Source organism: Xiphophorus maculatus, chromosome 20, assembly GCF_002775205.1.
Source record: "Xiphophorus maculatus strain JP 163 A chromosome 20, X_maculatus-5.0-male, whole genome shotgun sequence".
Classification (NCBI taxonomy): Eukaryota; Metazoa; Chordata; class Actinopteri; order Cyprinodontiformes; family Poeciliidae; genus Xiphophorus; species Xiphophorus maculatus.
In genome coordinates this window covers 31,375,361-31,397,663 of record NC_036462.1, presented here as the reverse complement: position 1 = coordinate 31,397,663, position 22,303 = coordinate 31,375,361, and the positions used below count along the sequence as shown (strand labels likewise).

At 38.6% G+C, this 22,303-nt stretch overlaps 1 protein-coding gene across 2 annotated transcripts; it reads left to right on the top strand.

Annotated features, from left to right (window-relative positions):
* Positions 1-3,438: 3,438 nt before the first annotated feature.
* Positions 3,439-17,997, top strand: hdac11 (histone deacetylase 11). 2 transcript variants are annotated; one of them, XM_023325368.1, is made up of 11 exons: positions 3,439-3,658; positions 4,135-4,194; positions 5,611-5,759; positions 7,032-7,132; positions 7,574-7,690; positions 10,715-10,757; positions 11,737-11,813; positions 13,278-13,340; positions 14,153-14,249; positions 15,131-15,309; positions 17,226-17,997. In XM_023325368.1, the coding sequence occupies exons 2-11, from the start codon at positions 4,160-4,162 to the stop codon at positions 17,328-17,330; spliced, it is 966 nt and encodes a 321-aa protein (XP_023181136.1). In that variant the 5' UTR covers positions 3,439-3,658; positions 4,135-4,159; the 3' UTR covers positions 17,331-17,997. The 2 variants fall into 2 exon arrangements, with proteins under 2 accessions (XP_023181136.1, XP_014329470.1); XM_014473984.2 differs by having other exon boundaries at positions 3,441-3,658; positions 17,088-17,997.
* Positions 17,998-22,303: the final 4,306 nt, after the last annotated feature.

Below are 22,303 nucleotides of genomic sequence, written 5' to 3'. Positions count from 1 at the left end.
ATATAAATAATTTTCTCATACAGAATGAATTTGAAATTTTGATAGCCACTCACTAAAACAACTTTACAGTGAATCAAACATAGACCGGAAGTGTTCTGGAAGATCGACTGCAGAGGCAGATGTTGGCGCCACAGCTGTTTCCATGAGTAAATGTCTGTATACATGTTGAAACAGACCGTCCTCCTTTCAGCTAACATGGCGGGCATGTTGGAGGAAAACAACTAATGGTAATAAAAAAAACAACAACATTACATGAGCAATGAAAGATTGAATTCAGTCTCACCAGCAGCAGGAGTTTAAACAGAGGTCCACAAAACCCCGCGTTTTTGATAGTCCACTTCTATTGGCAAACTAATTTGCATATTAGCTTAATATTTAGCTAGCGAGCTAAATATTTAGCTAGCGAGCTAAATAGTTAGCTAGCGAGCTAATAGTTAGCTAAATATCTAGCAAGCTAAATATTGAGCTTGCTAATTATTCAACAATAAATAAAACTATTTGGTGAACAATTTGAAATATTTACATTGTAGCTAAATATTTCGTTTTCAAACTAAATATTAAGCTTCCTATTTTTGTATTTATTTATTTATTTTTGCAAGCTAAATATTTAGTAGACCAAATATTTAGCTTTTGAATTAAATATTTCGTTTTTGGACTGTGACATTTAAAACAGTATGAATAACATAGTGAAAACATAACTTTGAAAAATGAATACCCTTTTTTTCCCCTCATATGACAATCGAAATAAACCAAAATATGGTTGTTAATTTTTTTTTTCACTGTGTAACTTTATAAGCAGCTGACCATAAAAAAGTGCTCTCTCTCCTCCATAGTATAAGGGAATGTGCATAACTCCAGATATTTTTTGGAAGGAGCATTCTTACATTTATTTATTGCTTGACTGAATATGTCATGCCAGTGGACTGTAAACTCTGCTTGCATATTTTTCTATTTTTATACACACGTTACCCTTCCTGTGACATTAAGGCTTTATTCCATTTCATACTGGTCTTTACCAGTATGAAATGAGTACTGGTAAAGACCAGTAGGGAGAATTGGTCTCCGAGGTGGGGCATGGGGATTGAGATGTGTGGGTATCTATGTTTGTAAAACATTTAACTCTTATAAAACATCTGTGCATGAAACACTGTACATAATGCTGCGTTAGACTTAGATCGGGATTTGACCTGGTGACCTACAGATTGCAGGACAAACGCCAGTTATCGTCACCACCATCTCTCACACAAAAATTGCAAAAACCAAAGGCACGTCTGGTCCTTGTTACGCATGTCGATGTCAATTTATTTTTGTAACAGATTAAAAACAACAGGCGTTGACCAAAGTACTGCACAAATAAATAAACTAAAGCAAGATAACAACAAGAACTTGTTTCAAAAGTATGAATTTAAAAAAACTACATAGTAACTCCATTAACTGTCATTATAAAAGAAACCCAAACTCTGTTTGATTCAAATGCCAAGCAATGAAAACGAGTCTTGAGCGAAGAGTTAAAAGTCTCGACAAGGTAAAACCATTTCAAAGTTAAGGAGCACAAATTGCAAAAGCCCTGATCACTTCTGAAAACCCTCAAATCTTTGTTTGAGGCTACACAGCTCACATCTGGTTACACGCACCTGCAGCAGCTACCCCGGCACTTTTTTCCCCGGTGCACACACACCTGACATTTAGTGAGTAATTGCTATTCTGGATGCCGCTGCATAGCCTGCACCACTCTGCAAGCCAAACAGCAGTTTTAGGTGAAGCACTAATGCGATGGTGTGGTTTGATATTCCACTTTCTGTACGGCTACTGCTCACCGTGCAGAAAGCGTTAGGGTTAGAGTAGAAACATCACTGTAATGAAAAGCAGTATTTTAATTCACTGCCAAAGAAGCAATTGAAACATAGACAACATTGTACAATTGCAGATATGCATTTCTTCAAAACGTTTTGAAAAATGTCACTATCTCTCAGCTCTTAAGCTTCTCCACTCTTCATGAGCTTGTTGGACCAAATGTGTTCCAGTCACAAATCAATGTTTGTTACCAAGTATTGACATGCTTTAGTCATACAACCATGTATGGGCGCCAATGCGGCCATCACAGGTTCTAGTCACAGCCCAACCACCTCTGCCGCATGTCTTCCCCTTCTCTCCCAACCCGATTTATTGTATGACAACAACTGTCAAATAAAGGCCATTAGAGCTTGCAAAACCTAAAAAAACAACAACATATAACTGTGATTGGTACTTATAACAGTCTACAATCTCAACATCAGTTTTGTGGATTTCCAGTTGTGTCGTTGGTTGCTACGAAAAGCCAACATCTGCCCTTTGTTTTTGTTGCCTTGATCTCGCACCAGTCGACAAACCTCTGTGTCCACTCGCTGTCTTTTCTCTGGGTCATGCTCAGCTGTCTGTGACTTTATATTAAATTCATCCAAAAACATGTGAGGATCACACAATGTGAGTTATTGATAGAAAAATCTAGGCTGCAGAGGGTGACCAGAAATGGAGTTGGTGCCTTCCCCCTCCTCGACTGTGGACAAGGCTCTGTGTGTGTGTCAGACACACAGCCTTGTCCTCACGTACTGTGGGTGACTGGTTACATAGTTTGGTATCCAGTGAAGAAGATGGTCTGCAGTGCTCAATGTAAAGGCACTGTACAAGTGAAATCCTGCCTCTACTTCAGTTAATCTGATGATATTAGAAGTCAATGTTTAAACTGTGTAAAATGTTACAAAACTCAGATACGTTGCAGTACAAGGCATGTGCAGAAGCAGTGAAAACTACACCCAGCATTGTTTACGAAAAGAGACTAGTGATACTCCACTGGAAATTAGTTTTACTCATCTATCACTAGTATATTGGATAAAACTTAAAAGTTAGCAAGAAAGATAATGTAGCATTAAGAATTCTCCAAAACTGTTGGGAATATTCAATACTCCAAAATGTCATTGTCTCAAACCAAAGGTTTTTAAAGTTTGGAAAAGCTGAATTATTGTTCTTACTAGTCAGAATGTCAATGCAGGTATTTTAAATTACAATTCTGGATAGTCAAAAAGCACATTTAGATCGAAATTTAGAACGTAAGAGGGACAGTCAGACGAAACCGATGTTATGTTAAAAAGGCCTGCCATACAGTTCACTTGACCGGGCCAATCAGCGAACAGAAAAAGAAATTGTGAATGATGACGTTTATTTTCTGCGCTGTAGTCTGCCTGTAGTTTTAGCGATGGCATTGGAGCAAGTGAAGGAAGCCGTTCAGTCCGTCGTTAGCCACGCTTCCAAAGGTTGAATTAACATTAATCAACCACCTCGTTCGGATCGGTTCTTCTCTCCTCACAGTGGAGGATGGTTGTTTACAGCGCAGGCAACTTACGGCACGCTTCTCAGCGTCATACTGGCGCGTTCTTAAATACGTCACGGACAAACGTTAAAACCTCGACACAGGTCACGCCTCCAGGAAGCAGAGAGTCCAGGCCCTCTGTATGAAGCGAGGAGTAGTACAGGGGGGCGTTTTATTTACCAGGCCACGAGAACACTGGTTTAAAGACAATATTGGGTCCGGCGTGGTGCCGTGAAACAGCCTCAGTTTAGTTCCTTGAGAGCTCCGCTCAGCTGCACTTTTAGCGTCTCTTTGACGTCGTAAGAGAAGCAGGTGAGTCTGTTCGGCTCGTGCGCAGTGAGATAAATGATAATAAAGCGACTATGACGACGTTTCTCTTTCAACCACCCACTCGTATGGAAGTAAATATATGTCACTAGGATTTTAAATAAAAATGCCACTGACATTTTAATGTTGTAATGTTTGTGCTTACTTTTCTGCTGTTCATATATATGTATGTCCAGGATAAATTTTTATTGTCATTATTTTTTACATGACTGAAATTTCATTTTATTTTCCACTTCAAGATTAAAAAAAAAAAATCACATTACTATTTCAAAGTGAGCACATTTTCAATAAAAAGAAATCCCACAGCTGAAATTCACAGCTCAGTGAGTCTGCAGTACTTATAGCTGCGAGTGAACCTGACATTTCTGGCTGTTGTTGCGTCTTTACAAACTGCATACCTCGATGCGAATGCTTACATAGGTGTCAGGTGTCAACTTTATGCTATTTGTGTTTCCTTCCAGGTCAGATTAACTATGACTAAAAAACATGTCTGCTAAAGAAGACAATGAAGGGAAATCGAGGTAAGAAGCTGCAGCGTTCCCAGTAATGTTGATGATGTGAAATAACCTTAATCTCACATTGCATTTGTGTATGGGGTGCCCTCTGTAAGGTTGCGCATAAAAAAATTAAAAGCAATGATTTGGCTTATTTAGCCAGTCGTAAAGGAAAAAAGGTGAGTGTCCATTTTTTCAGTCATATTTTCATCATTTCAAAATATATATTTATTTTCCAAACATGTAATTTTCAAACTAAATATTTATTTTCCTAATTAAATATTTAGCTCAGATCTAAATATTTAACAACCAAGCTACATATTTAGCTATAAGTTAAATGTTTAGGTCCAAGCTAAATATTGCATGTTGGTTTGCTGACAAGCGGAAGAAGAATATCAAAATAAAAGCTGAGTTTTGCAGACCTCTACAAAATGCCACATTTAAAAAAAAAATCATTGATTGTTTTGGTCAATGGTAATTAATAATTGATTGATTATCTTGTCCACTATGATAGATGAAAACATACAGAATCTACAGCAACAGTTTCTGCATCAGCACCCACCACTGTGATCAAGCCAGAACACATTTCTGCATTTCACGTTCTTTCACTCTTTAGTTGTTTTCAACATTTTTACACAAAAAGTATATTGATGGAATTTTTTATGTAAATAATTTTGCTTTAAGAATGGATAAACAGGAAGTTTTAAACTTCGATAGCAAGTTAAGAGTAAAGTTGTCCGGACACAGTGGCGGATGTTGATGCAGAAACTGTTGAAACACGAGTGAACGTCTGTAGCTGTTAAAATGCCACGTCATCTAACGTGATGGACATGTCAAGAGGAAAAGAATCCATGATAAAAAAAACAAAACAAAAAAAATGTTTTTGGTTTTGATGAAACCAAAGACATGCTGGAGGGACGAATTGTTCCTCCAGCAGTGGAGTTTATATAGCGGTCCTCAAAACCCAGCTTTTATTTTGATATTCCACTTTTGCTCATCATCAAACTAATATGCACTAGTAGCTAACTATTTAGCTTGGACGTAAATGTTTAGCATGCTTGCTAAATATTTAGCTAACAACCTAAATATGTTGTTAGCAAGCTAAATATTTAGCTTGGAAAATAAATGTTTAGTTTGGAACTAAATATTTAGTCAGCTAAATAAATATTTAATTGTGAGCTAAAATTGAGTTTAAAAACAAAATATTTAGCTCAGTTTACAAACTAGTTATTTAGCTTGTTAATTGAATATTTAGTTTGGAACGCTGGTAAATGTATGAATAACCTGGTGAAGATATGGCTTTGACAATTGAACACCCACATTGTTTTCCCCGTGACAGGCTAAATAAACCCAAATTATTGCTGTTAATTGTTGACTGTGTCACCTTACAAACGGCTCCCCGTGTTTGTGCTGCTTGTATTACATTTGATGTTGATCTTCCAGCTTTCACCACACCGATTTGTACGGCAGCATCCCTCCAACATGTCTGCCCATCGTGTACCACCCTGGCTATAACATCACATTCATGGGCCTGGAAAAGCTCCACCCATTTGACTCAGGAAAGTGGGGGAAAGTCATCCGCTTCCTGAAAGGTAGGAGAGTTCTGGACAGGTTATTTGTGATGGGACATCTCCCTGAGCCGCAGGGTGCTGAACTGCTTAAAGCTGGTCTTCGTGGCAAATGGAGAAAGAAAACATGGAGAGAATAAAAAAGGATGAGACGCAGGTGGCTGTGTGTTTAGGTCTGAACCTCCAGCAGGTTTTCTACCTGGATTGTCTTGGGCCTCTTGGCTGCTTTTCTGTTCATTTCTGGGTAGGTTTGTGGTTCCATACTCTCCACAACGTTCTTCCTGACCTGAATTCATACTAAGAATAAAATTGCACATAGCTGGACTCTGTTTACTTATTAGGTGACTTCTGAAGGCAGTTGGCTGCACTGAATTTTATTTAAGTAAAGGGCTGAATACAAATGGCTGCTACATTTTTCAGGGTTTTCTTATTTAAAAAAAAACAAACAGATAGAAGTGTTTCTTGGGTGGTTTTGAGTTGTTTTTAAGGAGTATTTATTCTCTTTTCTATTATTTATTGGATCAGTCTTGTTTCTGTTTTACTTTAGTTCAGTCCTTTAGTGATTCTAGTTTTTTATTTCTTGTCTAGTTATTATTTGTTACTCTAGATTTATTATGTTTCTTAGGTCTAGTTTTTATTTGGTGTTAGATTTATTTCCTAGTCCTCTGTGTGCTCTTCCTCACCCTCTGTTCCATTTTCTCTCTCTCTCCTCCTCAGTCTGCCTTTTGCTCTCTCCCCTCACACCTGCAACCTGTTTCTAATCATCCGTCTGTTTCATGTTCAGTAATCAATCCCGCTATATACAACTTATTCCCAGTTCCTCCTCGCTGGTTCCTCTCGTCTGCTCCCATTATATCCTGTTGTTCTTCCAACCTGAGGGTCTGAATAGTTTTGCAAGTCACTGTGTTCCCTGCCGTTATTTTTCTGTGGATTCCTGTTTTTGGTTTGGCTCTGGCTCCTTGTGTTCCCTGTGGTTTAGTTTGCAAATTTTTTTTATTTTTTTTTCATTAAAACCTTCCTCACCTACAAGCTGCCTTTGCCTTTCTTTTGAGTCCACCTACAAACACCGCAACACGAATAGAAGAGTATGATATAGTCCTAAATATATATTTGGTATAAATTAATTAATTTGTCTGTTTGGACAGTTAATGACTTTTATGCTGGTTTTACTTTGATGTTTTTTTTTTAAATCAATACCAACATATTCATATTCTACTCATATTGCTGCAAGTAACTGGACAAATGTTTTTGTGCCTCATTATGTATTGGTCTTATTTGTGTCTGAATGTGCTGCAGAGGAGCAGTTCATCACCGATGAGAACATTGTGGAAGCCCGTGAAGCCTCAGAGGAGGATCTGCTGGTGGTTCACACGAAGCGTTATCTCTGTAGTTTAAAGGTAGCTTCTGTCTCTCTGGCATGGTGATGTGTTTATTTTTCTCCTGTCCCATATCACTGTCAGCTGCATCTTAATAAATTGTAATGTCCCTAAAAAGTTTGGCTAATCCAGTTATGCGGTTAAATAAGATGAGAAGCTAGCTTTAGATTGCCCAGAGTGACAATCCTGGAGCTCTGTGCAGAACGTTAAAGAGAGAAACTGCTGACAGATTTTTTATTTTATTTTTTTTACTTTTGAAAATTTGTCCCTACGTCAACTTTTAGCATGAAAGGTGCATACTCTTTTATATGCGAGGCCCTTGCTCTCTATGTGGACTAAGACTGAGCTTACTGGGACACTGTTGTTTTTTGCAGATTGAAATACTCCAGCTAATATTCTGAAAAGTGTTTTTTATTTTCATGCTGTTAAATGCTTCTCAGTGTTTTCCTTTGTCCTCTGCAGTGGTCTTTTGTGGTGGCAACTATCACTGAAATCCCACTCCTGGTGATTTTACCTAACTGTCTGGTTCAACAGAAGGTGCTGAGACCTTTACGGACCCAAACAGGAGGAACAATAATGGTTGGTGTACATCAGCCTCTTTTACCGTATTGTGTTTTTGACTTAGTAATATAATTTCTCACTTTTTTTTACTCCTTCTCTCACTCTTATTTGTTGCTGGAATTGATCAAGTCATGTTACAGTATAATGAAATACATGCCTGATTATAAAAACAGGGCCAGGAATCGGCTATGAAAACCAAAAGTGTGTATGTGTGTGTGTGCGTGTGTGTGTGTGCTCCCTCTCCAGATTTTTGTTTGTTTGCAGCATGGTACAGGAAACAAGTCTGCTTTTGGCTTTTTCCCTGGACTATCAAACAACAGCCTGATTAACAGTCCAGACATCGTTCTCATATTCACTAAGTGGACATTTTGTGAACTATATGCCAGAATAAAACCAGGAGGTGAGAAGATTTACTCACCTCTGAATGCTTCTACTAATGTCAGTCTGACTTGCTTTCCTATAATTCAGCTATTAGTTATTTCACCACATGGACTCTCAGATTAAGTCTCATTAAGATAGTTGGATAAACTTTAGACACGCTAGTTTTACTCAACTTTGAGTTAAACTAGCTGGTTTTCTAATGTGCAAAACTCAGAAGTGATGTCATTCCTGAATCTAAACTCTGACTCTCCTGAAGTTAAATTGCCGACTGACTCTTGTTAATGTGGAGCCTAAGATCCACTCGGAGCGCTCACCTTGGACAGGTCGCCAGTCTGTCACAGTGAATTAATAATATTTGTATTATTAATATTTAACATCTTGAAAGGAGTACCTTGTCAACTAATAAGCAGTTTCCCTTTGGGAATCAATAAAGTATATTCCGTTCTATTCTATGTAAGCTAATGTAGCTTCCCTGTTAGTGAAAGTAAACTAGATCTGAAATGCATTGCTTGTCATGTTTCTCATAGTCTTGTGCAATTTTTTTATTGATTTGTTTCATTTAGCTTTTCCCATTCTTGGATGTCGACCCAAACTAAAATGCACCAATCAGGCAGACCTTAATCGCCACAAACATAACTAATTACGGTCGGCTCCCATCCTGTCCGGTTAGGAAAAAATGGCTGTTACGAAGATTTAGTTGATTTTTGTTGTTGTGCTTATACTAGATGCAAGAGCCAAAGAAAATGAGATCAGGTTTCTCCCAGTCCTCTGCGCTCTGAGTGTGAGGAGTGGTGGAGATTAATCAGATGGCTATTGTAACATATTCTTGTTTCCCCTCAGTCAAAGTGAAGTGCCTGAGCAATAGCCTGGGTGTGAGCGTACATGATAATGAGTGTTAGTACTCATCCACTAAAGACAATCTCTTCTCATCAGATCTACTACAGCCTTATTGTTCATGGAAAGAAATTGTGAACTGACTGACCCCCTGCAATTCTTTGTGTTTTGCTCAGAAACAAATGTGAGAGAGGTGGAGAGTCAAAAAAGCCAACAATAACACATTTTTATGAAGCCACAATGGCTACATATACATAGCCTATATTTGTGCGCTTGGGTGTGTAACCTAGAGGTTCATTTGGTGAGCGTTCACTATGAAGACATAACATTATTAATCATAATGTAAGGCCTCAGAAGACATTTTTTCACCACAGCTTATAAGCCTTTTTTAATTTGAAATGTGCTTATGCTATAGCTCAACCGCAAACACATAAATAACACTGATGTTTTGAATGCTTATGATAAAGGTGTAACTAAAGACTGATATGGAGTGAAATTAAATTTCTGAGTGGAATCCTGACTCAGAGTGGCTTCAATTCCCCATCTCACCCTCTGCGTCACCAGATCCCCCCGTTTCAAAAATCAGCGTGAATATGGGACAGAGTTTGTGTGGTGGACCAAGTGCTCTCCTGTCAAGCTTATATATATATATATCTATCTATCTATCTATCTATATATATATATATATATATATATATATATATATATATATATATATATATATATATATATATATATTTATAAATATAGCCTATATCCGTTGATTTTTGGCCTAGTGCAGTCATTCATTTATACCAGCAGGTGGCATGGTCTATCACAAGAAAAAATAAATTACCAACTACAGTACACCAAAGGGAATTTTACTGTATCTGTGCCACAAAATGGTCACTTTGTACAACTTTTAGATAAGATCAAAGTATTAGCTTAGCTCTCCCTTTCTATTTCTTCACTTAGATGTCTCAGCAGAAAAGCCAATCTGTTAAGAAATTGATGGCAAGTCAATATTTTATTGTGGTATTTATTTATTTTTTGCTGTGGAGAACTCAATAAAACTTCTCCTCACCATACAAACACATATGAGCACAATATCCTCCCAGCTCTCAGGAAGCTCTTTATCCATTTCTTCAAACATTTGGTTGATTTTGGCAGTGAGCTGACTGTAAGCCCCATCATTTTATTGCAGTGTGTTGTGACTGCTATCTGAAACCACATTGATTATGAACTGCTGGTGAGATTCTAAGAGTGTGCTTTGCAAAAATACGTCAGACATGCCTGCCAAATTGGCAGACGTGGGAGTATCTCAGGCAGGACATTTCTGAAACCCATAGCCACAGGCCGACGTACTTGGGTGCAGCAGGCAGTGTCGGACTTGGCCATTTTGAGGCCTGAGGCAAACGTCTTTGTTTCGCTTTTGTGGTTTCTGTGAAGGAGTTATCAAGAAAACAACCATTCACACACAGAGGTAGGTGAGAGTTCCAAAAAATTGGACCAGCAACAGAAGCAGTTAGCAAGCATGTTTTCACGAACAGAGAGCTGATATCAAGATGGTGCAGTTAGTAGACTATTGCCTTGCTGCTAGGAAGTCCTGGGTTCAAATCCCAACCTGGGGCCTTTCTGTGTCTCTAAACTACCCTCAGGTATGAGTTTATGGGGATGGTTGTCTGTCTCTGTGTTGCCATGTAATGGTCCTGTTTAGGGTATACGTGGGATCCCAGCTAATGGACATGGGCAATAGTCCCTCATGATCCTGCCAGGATAAGTAGGTATATAGATAATGCAAGGGACAGAAGGATATGTTATGTATACTAATCGAATGTTCTTCCGCAGGCTGGGAAGCTGGCTGTTGAGCGAGGATGGGCCATAAATATAGGTGAGTTTTCAGCCATTTGTACTTACAATGGCATCGTACCAACCTTTCAACCACTGTGCTGTATCTCATTTGTGATTTTTTTATTTTATTTTTCACAAGATCACAGCGAAACATTACCTTTGACGTACACATTTGTGTAAACAACAAAATGATAATGAACTTAATTGTACTATTTATTTTTTTCGTTTAGAGAATTGTACCTGGGGCCTAAAATTTAAAAGTAAATTTACTACTGCAGAGAGGGTGGACGGCAGAAGTTTCTGAGATATTCTGTGTGCTGTTGTTCCACTGACAGCCATTTTAAGACTATTAGCATTAAAGTCATATTGAGAGATGGGAGCGAAAAGTGTTTGATCTCACTTCTCAGCCTCCCTGGAAAAACGTTCCCTGTGCCTGACATCAGAGGTCTTCAAAGTGGGGGGTCACGAAGGTACTGCAGGGGGATCGGGAGATTTCTGATCAGATACTTTTGTCTCTAAAATGACTTCAACATGAATCCAACATATAACAAATGGATGAAAGGAGGGATAAAATCACATATTCCAGTCACAAATGCACACATACAGAAATACAAGCGCTGTCCAATATGTTGAGTTCTGCATTTTATGCAAAATAACAGTTTGTTCATGGCTTTGGCATTGTTAACCCATCACTTTTGTATTTCAACTTGTTTAAAATAAAAAATACTATTTGTACTGAGTGCACAGTAATAAAGCATGTTTTATGTTATGTAATACTAAGTCTCATTTAATTTAACACTGTGTATGTATCCCACCGATTGCCAAAGTTTGGTTTCAGGAGCAATTTGCTTTCTGGCTGTGCAACAGTGGAGCAGAACGTTCTCCTTTTTTTGTTTGTAGCAATAGATGCATCTTCAGCTAATAGTAATTTGTATAATAATATTAATAATATTTTGTGTCATCAGTGAAGTTGCATTCTAACTCTGAAATGAGCTCTTAGCCTGGCTCTGTTTTATCAGGGGGAGGTTTCCACCACTGCTCCGGTGACAAGGGAGGCGGCTTCTGTGCCTATGCTGACATCACACTGGCCATCAAGGCAAGGCTCAAACCAACACTGCTTGTTTTATCACAACGATAGCAGTGATTCTCTGTCACATCCAGCTGTAAACCATTTTATCTGAGAAAGTCATTTGAACTTCGAGTCATTGTCACGGAGCCAAACGGATGTAGAAGATGAAACGCACAAAAAGAAATGAGTTTAATAGCTTTAATAGCTTAATTTTGATTGTTAGATGTTTTTGCTGTGGCGTTTGACAAAGTTGCGTACTATCCATCCATCCATTTTCTAACACCCTTGTCCCTAATGGGGTCAGGAGGGGTGCTGGTGTCTATCTCCAGCTAACGCTCCGGGCAAGAGGCAGGGGTCATCATGGACAGGTCGCCAGTCTGTCGCAAAGCAACACAGAGACATACAGGACAAACAACCATGCACACACACACACACACCTAGGGAGAATTTAGAGACCAACTAACCTAACTGTCATGTTTTTGGACTGTGGGAGGAAGCCGGAGAACCCGGACAGCACCCACCATGCACAGGGAGAACATGCAAACTCCATGCAGAAAGACCCCGGGCTGGGAATCGAACCCAGGACCTTCTTGCTGCAAGGCAACAGTGCTACCAACTGCACCACTGTGCAGCCTGGTTGAATACTAATTTAGATGATTTGTTATTATTATTATTATTACTATTATTATTATACCTCCAGCATAATTACTTTCTGCTTAATTTTTTCTTTTAAGATCTTTTACGACAGCTAGTGCACATGCACCCCCCCCCCAAAATTGTTTTTTGCTCCTGTAATCAAATATGCAGACAATTTTTGTAGATTGTGTGCAACACGCCCACTTACTGTGTATACAACATTTTTTACTTCACTCAGCTCCTTATTTGGAATATTTGCTGCTCTGGCCCTAAGTTTGATGATTCTGTATAATAAATGTGTTTCACTCTCTGAGATGACTGGCAGGAAATATTGCACATTCCATATTCTAATATACATACATATAATATTGTAATTTTTTTAGACTTACTAGTAGTCCATCCATACATTCATACGTCCATGCATACAAAATATTAATAACTGAATTAATAATTACTTGTGGTTATTGAAAACTGATATCATTTGCCAACAATAAGATGTTTTGTCAATCACTAATCAGTCAGTTAAATAATATTGAATGAGACAGGATCGAGTTCTGGACACCAGTTTTCACAGAAATTGTGCCTTTAAATGAGCATTAATTATCACAACTATGAATGCATTGTATTTACCAGGTAAAATTAGAAAATACTTGTCGGTTTGAGATACATAGGACTTCTTATTGAGAAAGTCAAAAAATGTAATTTTTACACTAAAAACTTCCAAGTCTCCAACAAAATTAGAATATTGTCTGCCGTTCCTGTAGATAAGTGGAAAATGAATGACTGAAATGCTTGTATGAAACTATGACCAAGTTTGATAAGGAAATAAACTATTCTTTACTTTTCTTTGCTCAGTTTCTCTTTGAGAGAGTGGAAGGCATCTCCAGAGCCACCATCATTGACCTTGATGCTCATCAGGTAAGCCAATACATTTCTCTCACTCTCTCATTATCGATATTTTCCAAATTATTAACTGGTTAATTTCTTTCAAAATCCATTTTCTTAATCATAAGAAGTATGTTTAGGTCACCGGATAAAAAACAGTGGTACGGGATGCCAGCAGGGACATTATTCAGAATCAGCTTCCATAAACGCATATGAAACCAAACTCCTCCACATCTGCGTAAAAATTACAATAATTGGCGAAGATTGCAAGCATGCGCAAAATTTGCAACTTATGACTGAATTTGCAATAATAGTTGGATTTAGGACTGTTACAATAAAAAAATATCTAAATTAATTGCATGATAAATTAAAACAAGCTCAATATTCTCTCTCTTTTTTTTTAACCAAAAATTGGATGATAAGTCGTTGGTCTGATTCTGTTTTTGAAGAACAATTTTGTTTACAGAGACTCAATCATTCTTTTTTTGTTGTTGATTCTGTTGTTTTGTTTCTTTATTTTGGATATTTAAAATGTCTGCAGTTGTTAAATGTTCATTAGAATTTAAAGTTTATTGATCTTTGAGAATGTGTTCTTGCATTTTTATTATGCCATTATTACCATTATACTACTTGAAAATTGTCTCAAAACAACAATATTATTGTTTATCGCTATAACTTCTGGGACAATTTATTAGGCCTATAGTTGGATTCACAACTTCCTGATGGGACTGTCGAGGTGAGTACGACAGGGTGGGACAGAAGTCTGGGATGCAGTTGTCAAAAAGCAAAAGAATAATTGATGATTTAATGTGTTGAATAAACTGGTTTTGGAACTGGTCTTACAGGGAAATGGACACGAGCGAGACTTTTTGGGCGACACCAGAGTGTTCATAATGGACATGTATAATCACAACATCTATCCAGGGGACGAATATGCCAAACGTAAGTCAAAGCGTGAATAACTTTCTTCTCAAATTTGATTTTTCTTTTTCATAATCTAAGTCTCACATATGGCCTTAACTCACTGCTGGGCATTAAATCGTCGTTACATCGTTCTGCATCTCCAGCACTGCTGGAGGGCTTTTGTCTCTTTTGACATCACCGTGTCAGTAATTCTGACTGAAGTCACAGTAACTCCTCACCATGTTAGCACTTCCAGCCAAGGACTCTCTACAACACAAGAATCCCATCTTTTTGCAGATAACTCTAAAGATACACATGAGGAGTTTCTGTCCATTTTCAATTCCTTTCACATGTAGTTATCTTCTCTGAAACGAATCTAATCAAAGGCTCTTTTCTGCCTTCAGTAAGGTAAAACATCAATGCATCCTGGGTTGTTTAAGATGAGCTGCAGGGCAACATTCTGTTTATTTTCATCAAAGACAAATCTGATTTAAAGCAGAGCTATTTTACTTTCTAAAAGCAAAGAGGAATTGTATTTGTTACTGTTCTTTAATACGTTTGAAGTTGCATTTATTTGAACATTAAAACAACAAAGCCTTATAGTGCTTTTGGTTATTCTAACTTTAGCTTAAAATAATGAAGACATCCATTAGTTGGCTGACTTTTTTCTATGCATCAGAGAGAGTAATCTACCTGACCATTGCAGTAGTCTTCCAGCATTAAATGGACAGTAAAAGAGAAGATGCTTGCTTAACTGTCTCTTTAACTATCCCAATTATTTCAATTCATTTCCTCACTGTTCTAGCAGCCACAGGTCAGCTGTGGATGAATGACTGAATGTAGTGTGAAGCACTTTGGGGTCCTCTGGACTTGATAAAGCTCTATGCAAGTGCAGGCCACCTAATATTGTTTATCTTTAGGAGCCATAAAGAGGAAGGTGGAGCTAGACTGGGGCACTGAAGATTCAGAGTACCTTCAGAAGGTGGAGCTTCACTCTGAGGGAGCGCTGAACGAGGTTCGTCCGGATATCATCGTCTATAATGCAGGGACAGACATCTTGGACGGGGATCCCCTCGGAGGCCTCTCCATATCTCCACAGGTACGCTGCCTTCTCTGACAGCTTTCTCTTAACTTTTACGGAAGGGGCTGTTGTTTTGTAGTTTCAGGTTGGGCTCCTGCAGTTGTTTCATTAGTTTATTCTCTGTGGTTTTTATGACCTTCTCTATATGTCTGAAGTTTCCTTCTAGAATGAAAAAATGTCTGACCAAGTTAAAACAGTCAAATGTTCAAAGCTCAGGGTAAGGAACGATTCTGAGCTTCTTACTCGAAAAAAAATATAGATATCTACTTTACTTGTCTTATGCACCTATAGCACTTCTCAATGTCTGCTTTGCAATTATACAGTCGGATGAGCTGCCTTTGGTAATAAAAAAAAGAAAATGATTCCAGCATTGCCTTTCTACCGATGTTTGGTATTGTAGGCTCCAGAGGGTTTGTTTACAATGTTGGAAGGTTTTGTACATCAGAAATCCCATCTATACCATACACATAGATTTGATCCAAATGCAACTCAATTGTCGCAGCAATATCATCAGATAATATCATCTCTTAATCTTACTCCTGGTTATGCAGACTCTCTGTTTGCACTGACGAAGGTTCATTTTTCAACTTATTACTGAGAAGAGCTCAAACTTTTGACTGGTTAAGGTGTTTTCTGACTCATACAGAAGGTTTTGGGAGAATCTTTTTCTTTCCGCTGCAGTGGACAACCAACCCCGTCTCCCATCTTTTTTTTTAGTGCAGTGGGGTGAAAAAGGTTTTTGCCCTCTTACCTCATCTCCTATTTGTCAAACTTAAGTGTCTCAGAACATGAAACTAATTTGAATATTCCTCAAAGACAACACAAGTAATCATAAAAAGTGGATTTTAAATGAAGGTGTTTATTATTAAGGGAGATTTAAAAAATCCAAGCCTATATGACCCTGTGTGAAAAAGTGATTTTTGTTTTTACACTCCAGAGAAGTTAAAACATAAATGTGATTTATGAATATACTTTAATAATCCTCAAGTTCGTCCAAAGAACAGAAAACAAACATATAGGACGCGCGCCTGTATATGTGGGTAGAAGGCGCCTGAGGCTGCATCCCTGGGAGGGCGCCGCCCTTCAGTCAGATGAGAATAACAACAGTAGAGTAGATAAGGGGGAAAAAATCATATCTCAACCTGTGCCATATTAGGAATTGTTATGTCTTCTAGTGTCTGAAATCTGAATGCTCGCTTATTGTAGTGACTAGTTTTACTTGTTTTAATTACACAGTACTTAAACTATAAAAAGATTGCTGCCGTTAGATTGCATTATGTGGTTCCACTATCCTTGCAAGACGAAAGTACTTCACCAGATCAATTTTAAAAAATTGATATGTTAATGAGCGCTGATCCACAGTTCATTTTAGATTTATTGAATCCTATGAGCAGACTTCCATAAATGATAATAATATGATAATATTGCAGAATATCTTAGCAGTTTTAGCACTGCTCTAAATACACAGCTAATTTGTCAAAGAGGCTGGTAAATGGCATCAAAAAAGAAGTGCAGCTCTAACAATATTGTCAGAAGTTCTAGTCAGGCATATGCTCCTGCCACACATTCTGATGTTTGAAATCCCTCGCTGTGGGGCAACATTTGCTCTCAATAAATTAGGTTTAGAGTCGAGCCGTTCCCTCCCAGAATCCCCTGGCACAGACAGATGCGTTTCCAATCAGCGGCTTCCTGCCGGGGTCAGCCAGGCTATCTCCATGCTTCCGCTCTGTCCCCAGGGCTATGAAAGTCTGAGGGCTTACAGAGACCGACGGCTTCTTCTGCTTTCTTCTTGCCAGGGCATTGTTAAAAGGGACGAGATTGTGTTCAGGGCCGCAAAGCAACGAGGTATTCCCATCCTGATGGTGACGTCAGGAGGGTACCAGAAGAAAACGGCGCGGATTATCGCTGACTCCATTCTTAACTTACGTCAGCAGGGTTTGATTGGAGCCAAAGCTACGGAGAGGGAGGGATTGTCACAACTGGTGACCCACTTGACCCAAAGCTCCGGTTCTGCAGGATCAGCACACACCGCTGTGTGAGGACAGGTGGCCTGTAAGCTAACACTCTTGGAAATGCACTGATTTAACTTTATGGTGTGTATTTTTTTTTCTTCAGAGATTAATTATGATATTCTGTATGTTCGGAATCTATGAAAGCTCAACAATGAGTTTTTGCACATACACGATGATGGTGTAAAAGTTTGACAAACTTGTACATTTTGTGTGTGTCATTTTATGAAGGTCTAAAGGAAAAATAGTAAATCAATAACATTCAATAGATTTCATAAGCATGTGCCATAAAATGTGTTTGTTGTGCGTTTGGTGGCAAATCATTGAGAGGGAATCCGTCATCTCAGGAAATCAAAAAAAACAACAAACATATAATAATGTTTGTTGGACTTAGTTAAAAACAATAATGTGGTGGAAGCGTCTTGTTTGTTGTTATGAGGGTAAAAAGGTTTTTTCACACCGAGACTACAATAGTTAATATAACTGTAACCAGGGATGTTGCCAACGTCAAGGCCGAATGTTTAGGACTTCGATAAATGTTTCAGGACTTTGTTTTGTTGTACACCACAAAATGCAATGGAAAACGGCTAATTACGCAAGCTAAACTACCAATTGGAATTAAACTGCTAATTATCATAATATACAAATTCTTACTTTATTTTAAAAATGATTGATAATAAAATCTCCGGCCAATGAAGACTTGCGGGGTTTTTCTTTCTTTCTTTCTTTCTTTCTTTCTTGTGTTTGCGTGTGGCCACCCGCAACAAATAATGCGGCGCCGACTTCACACGTGTAACTGTTATTGTTGTTAATCCTTGCAGTGGAGGAAAGATGACTGCAATCAGAGAGGTGTTGATTTTTACGTTGTTCCAGACACGTTTTGCTTGTTTATACAAGTCCAACTGCTCCAATATGTGGAGTCTGAAAGCAGAAAGAGCGACTGGAGGTCCGCTGTGTTACATCAGCCATCGCTCCCAATATGGAAACACAATCTCCACATGCGATTAGCTTAATTCCTAATCGACGTCTTTAACTTTACATTCTAACACGGTATTTAAAAGTTGTCCAGCCTCTGTCGGTCCACACAAATTAACTTCCTGTCGCCATGTTTAATTCCTAACAGGAAGTCCTGGTTGCTTTGAAGGATTGTGATTGGCTTACATAGCTTTTAGCTTTGCCCTGCACTGTCCCCTATGGGTTTGACATGTTTAAAACGCTGCTCAGTAGTGTAATTCCGCGGGTTCGTGTGGACGAATGAACACTATTCTTATACCAAACAAGTGTGGGCGAGATTATTTTGTAAAAAATTAATATCTTTGCTACATTGTTTTAGAAAGACCTGGCTGTGTGTAGACAAGGCTATAGTTTGTGCCTTAATTTAAAAGGTTACTTGTGAAGGTTAAACAGTGTGGCACTAGGGTTGTGGTGTCTTTTTGCACTTTTGGCCAAAGATTGATATAAGTCAGAAATGAAGGCACTTCTACTTATTTTCCCTTGTGTCACTGCAGGTCTCTAGATGTTGTCCCTTCGTATGGGTCAAATTTTCAAGTGCTTGCCGTTGTTTTCTTTCCCATTTTAATTCTTCATGTGTTTGAACAGCAAATGTAGTAATTTTCTGCATTCAAATTGCAGGTGTTTCCTCAGTAAAAGCTTGACTGCACAGTCTGCGAACAATCAAAGAACCAAATGCCGTCCGCTGTAGTCAACAACCACAGGATTTTGTGGCCGCTACCAACTAGAAAGGTGTATTTTTTGTCTGCACTCTGATCATGCTGCTTTTCTCTCACATTCAGCTTATTGTGCGTCTGCGGGAGAAGATAAAAGGGAGTTAACTTTCTGTAATTGTGACAAAAACAAATTGGTCTCGAACTGGCCATGACCCAGCAGGTCGAACAAGAACAACACCAAGGACCGGGAAAAAAATCCGGTCGAGACCGGTCTTAGCCGTCCATCCCTGTAACATTTGATAACCAACGGTTTCATTTCTGAGAAATATTCAAATACTTTTTTTCCCCTTTGTGTTTAAAATACCCGTGTTTCATTATGAACATAATGTTTGTTTTGTTTGTTTGTTTTTAACTCTTTTTTTGTTGTCTTAATCAGCTGCTATATCTAGATAAAATATTTAACTCTGGAAAACATTTAATATATTAAATTTAACATGAAACGAATCCACATGTGTCACATGTTTGCATCTTTGAGTTACAGCGGACTGATCACCCATCGCCAGGAAACTGGGGCTTCCTCATGAGCAATAAATGTATAATATATTGGCTAAAAAAGTGAGACACTTAAGATCATGATTATGATTTGGGGTTTTATTTTATTTATTGTGATTTATTTTTCAAATAATGTCTAATAATCACTTTATTATTTGAACATAATGTTGAATGGGTTCACAAAATATGATTTTACGCTAATATTTGTAATAAAGTAGTGAACAGTTATATATCCTACCTTCATTTATTTAGAATAAATATCTTAACTCGCTTTCAGCATACATCAGAGATCTGATTGGTCCATTTGTAATAATAATAATAATAACAATTTCATTTATAAAGCACTTTCAAACAAAGTACAGTTTAAAAACAGATAAAATACCAAGAAAAGCAGTGAAAACAATAGGTATAAAATTTAGGCACATATGACAAAGTGGGTCTTTAAAATCTTCTGCCAGAACATGCCTGCCTGATGTCCTGAGGCAGATTGTTCCACGGTGACGAAAGGAAAAGACACGCTCTCCAATGAGTTTTCTATTTACTTTAGGAATTTTTAGAAGGCCAGCACCTGAGAGCACAAAGGGAAACATATGAGCACAGAAGACCCAACAGGTACGAAAGAGCCAGACCATTTAGAGCCTTGTAGAATAAGAGGCAGTTATTCTAAGCTCCTCTCCAGTAGAACCAGCTCCCAGTTTTAGTCCCGTCTACTTTTTGATAAAACTTATAATTAAGATGTTTGCCCAGTCGTTGGATGACTGAGGTAGTAGAGTCTGCGGCCAGTTGAAAACGGCTTTAGCCACAGTCAAATGCTGTCACACTTGCAGAAACGTACAAATTAAAACCCGTTCTTACATGGATTGGTAGGCAACCCTTTGATTAAGTGCCTTGCTAAGGTGAACGTCAATGTCAAGGTTGCTGGAATCAATCCTACAACATTCAAAAATTCAAGACCACTACTTTTCCCTTTGGGTCACAGATGCCTGGAAAAACATAACAATACCTTTAATAGGACTGTAAATTTAAACGTTGAGTATTAAACAACACATACAGCAAAGTAATTCATGTTTCAGAAGACAGCAAAACGGAGAAGAGTCCTCAATGTAAAAGTCATCTTAAAATCAAAGCAGTGGGAGCAGATTCTGATAAATTAGCTGCCTTTTGCACCTACTGTGTACATGGCCAGCAGTTTGGAGTGCAATCACTGACTGGACTCACTATTCTAATCAGGGTTGTGAGTTTATATGTGGGGAACTAATACAGCCTCACCCCGCCCAGGTGGTACTAGACATTACGCTTTGCGGCATGTCACTGAAGCGGGATTTCAGAACCTCAAAATCTTCTCCAGAGCCAGGGATGATCATTGCAGGACACTTTGGCTGAGAGAAAAGTTTTTGCCTTCTCCCACTTCCTGCTGGATTCTGTCCCACAGCGTGAAGAGGGACACATTGAGGGGATCTGCTGTCCAGATGGGGAGAAATCACTTGAGCTGTTCATTGAGCCGTTCCACCACACACCCCTGCACACACACACACACACACACCCCCACACGCACACACACACACACGCCCACCCACACACAGCTCCCTACAACAGCAGAGCACAACTGACATTCAGCAGGGAGGCTGACTGGGACGGCACTGCAAATATTACAGTCTCAGTAAAAACAAAGCACCACCTGCTCAATTTGGGGTTTAAATGAAAACAAAAAGTAGTTTCTTAGCAGATTCTAAAATTATTTCACTCTAATCTCAAATGAGCAAAAACACACTGTAATTTCCATCTTGTCATGATTACACAAAAATGAAGGCATGGTTGGTTAGTAGTATAACCAGCCAGGTCTTTGGCTTTTCTTCTGGGGTCAATCTGCACATTTTGGACCAAAAGACATTCATCTCTGGGACACAGAACCCGTCTCCTTCCTGATCTGGATGATGGCTGGACATTCCCAGCATGTCTATACTTGTATGTAATTGTCTGAACAGATGAACACGACACCTTCAAGCGACTAGAAATTGTTCCCTAGGATGAACCAGACTGGTGCAGCTGCGCAATTCTCTGCCTGGTGTCTTGGCTGATTTCTTTTGAACTTCCCATCATATCAAACAAGATGGCAGTAAAATACATCCACAAGTGTTCCTCCAGTTACCTCAGATGTGCCAGCTAAACCAATGGTTCCCAAAGTGTGGGGCGCACCCCCTGGGGGGGGCAGAGGGGCTGCCATTTGGGATGAATGAAAAACAAACAGTCACACAAACGTGTTTCACTGTAAAGATGGTTTGTAGTTTGTTTTGTTGCAACCCGAAGTGTGAAATAAACTTCAGTGGAGTTTGAAAACAAAATATGTGTATAGATTTATGTCTGGTTGAACCATGTGTGTGCTTTTCTTTTTTGGGGGGGATTTTATTATAATCCAAAGGGGGGCCCAGAAAATCTTTGGGAACCACTGAGCTAACCTGTCAGAGGTCTGTGGACGGGAACCCAAAAGATTTGACTCGTACCAACTCATACATTTTAAGAGACACTTGTCCCCGATGATGACCAAATAAACTTCTGATTTCAAGGAACGTTACAAAAATAAATAAAGAAATCTCTATAAAATGCTTTATGGCATTTAGGAAATAGAAATCATTTGGATAATTCTATCTGACCTAAACCAGGAGAGGTATATTGGTCAGATTTAATTTCAGTGAGGGGGGGAGGAAAAATGTGTTCAAGTCCTTTTTATTTGTTGAATGTAAACATCTGGTTTCAGCTGGTTTCCGTCATTGGAAAGAGACAAAA

What these genes read in the sequence shown, in the direction of transcription:
- hdac11 (XM_014473984.2), top strand. Translation starts at nt 4,160, where the DNA reads ATGTCTGCTAAAGAAGACAATGAAGGGAAATCGAG. An exon ending in GACAATGAAGGGAAATCGAG is followed by an intron (nt 4,195 to 5,610) that starts GTAAGAAGCTGC and finishes TTGATCTTCCAG; the next exon opens with CTTTCACCACACCGATTTGT. An exon ending in AGGATGGGCCATAAATATAG is followed by an intron (nt 10,758 to 11,736) that starts GTGAGTTTTCAG and finishes CTGTTTTATCAG; the next exon opens with GGGGAGGTTTCCACCACTGC.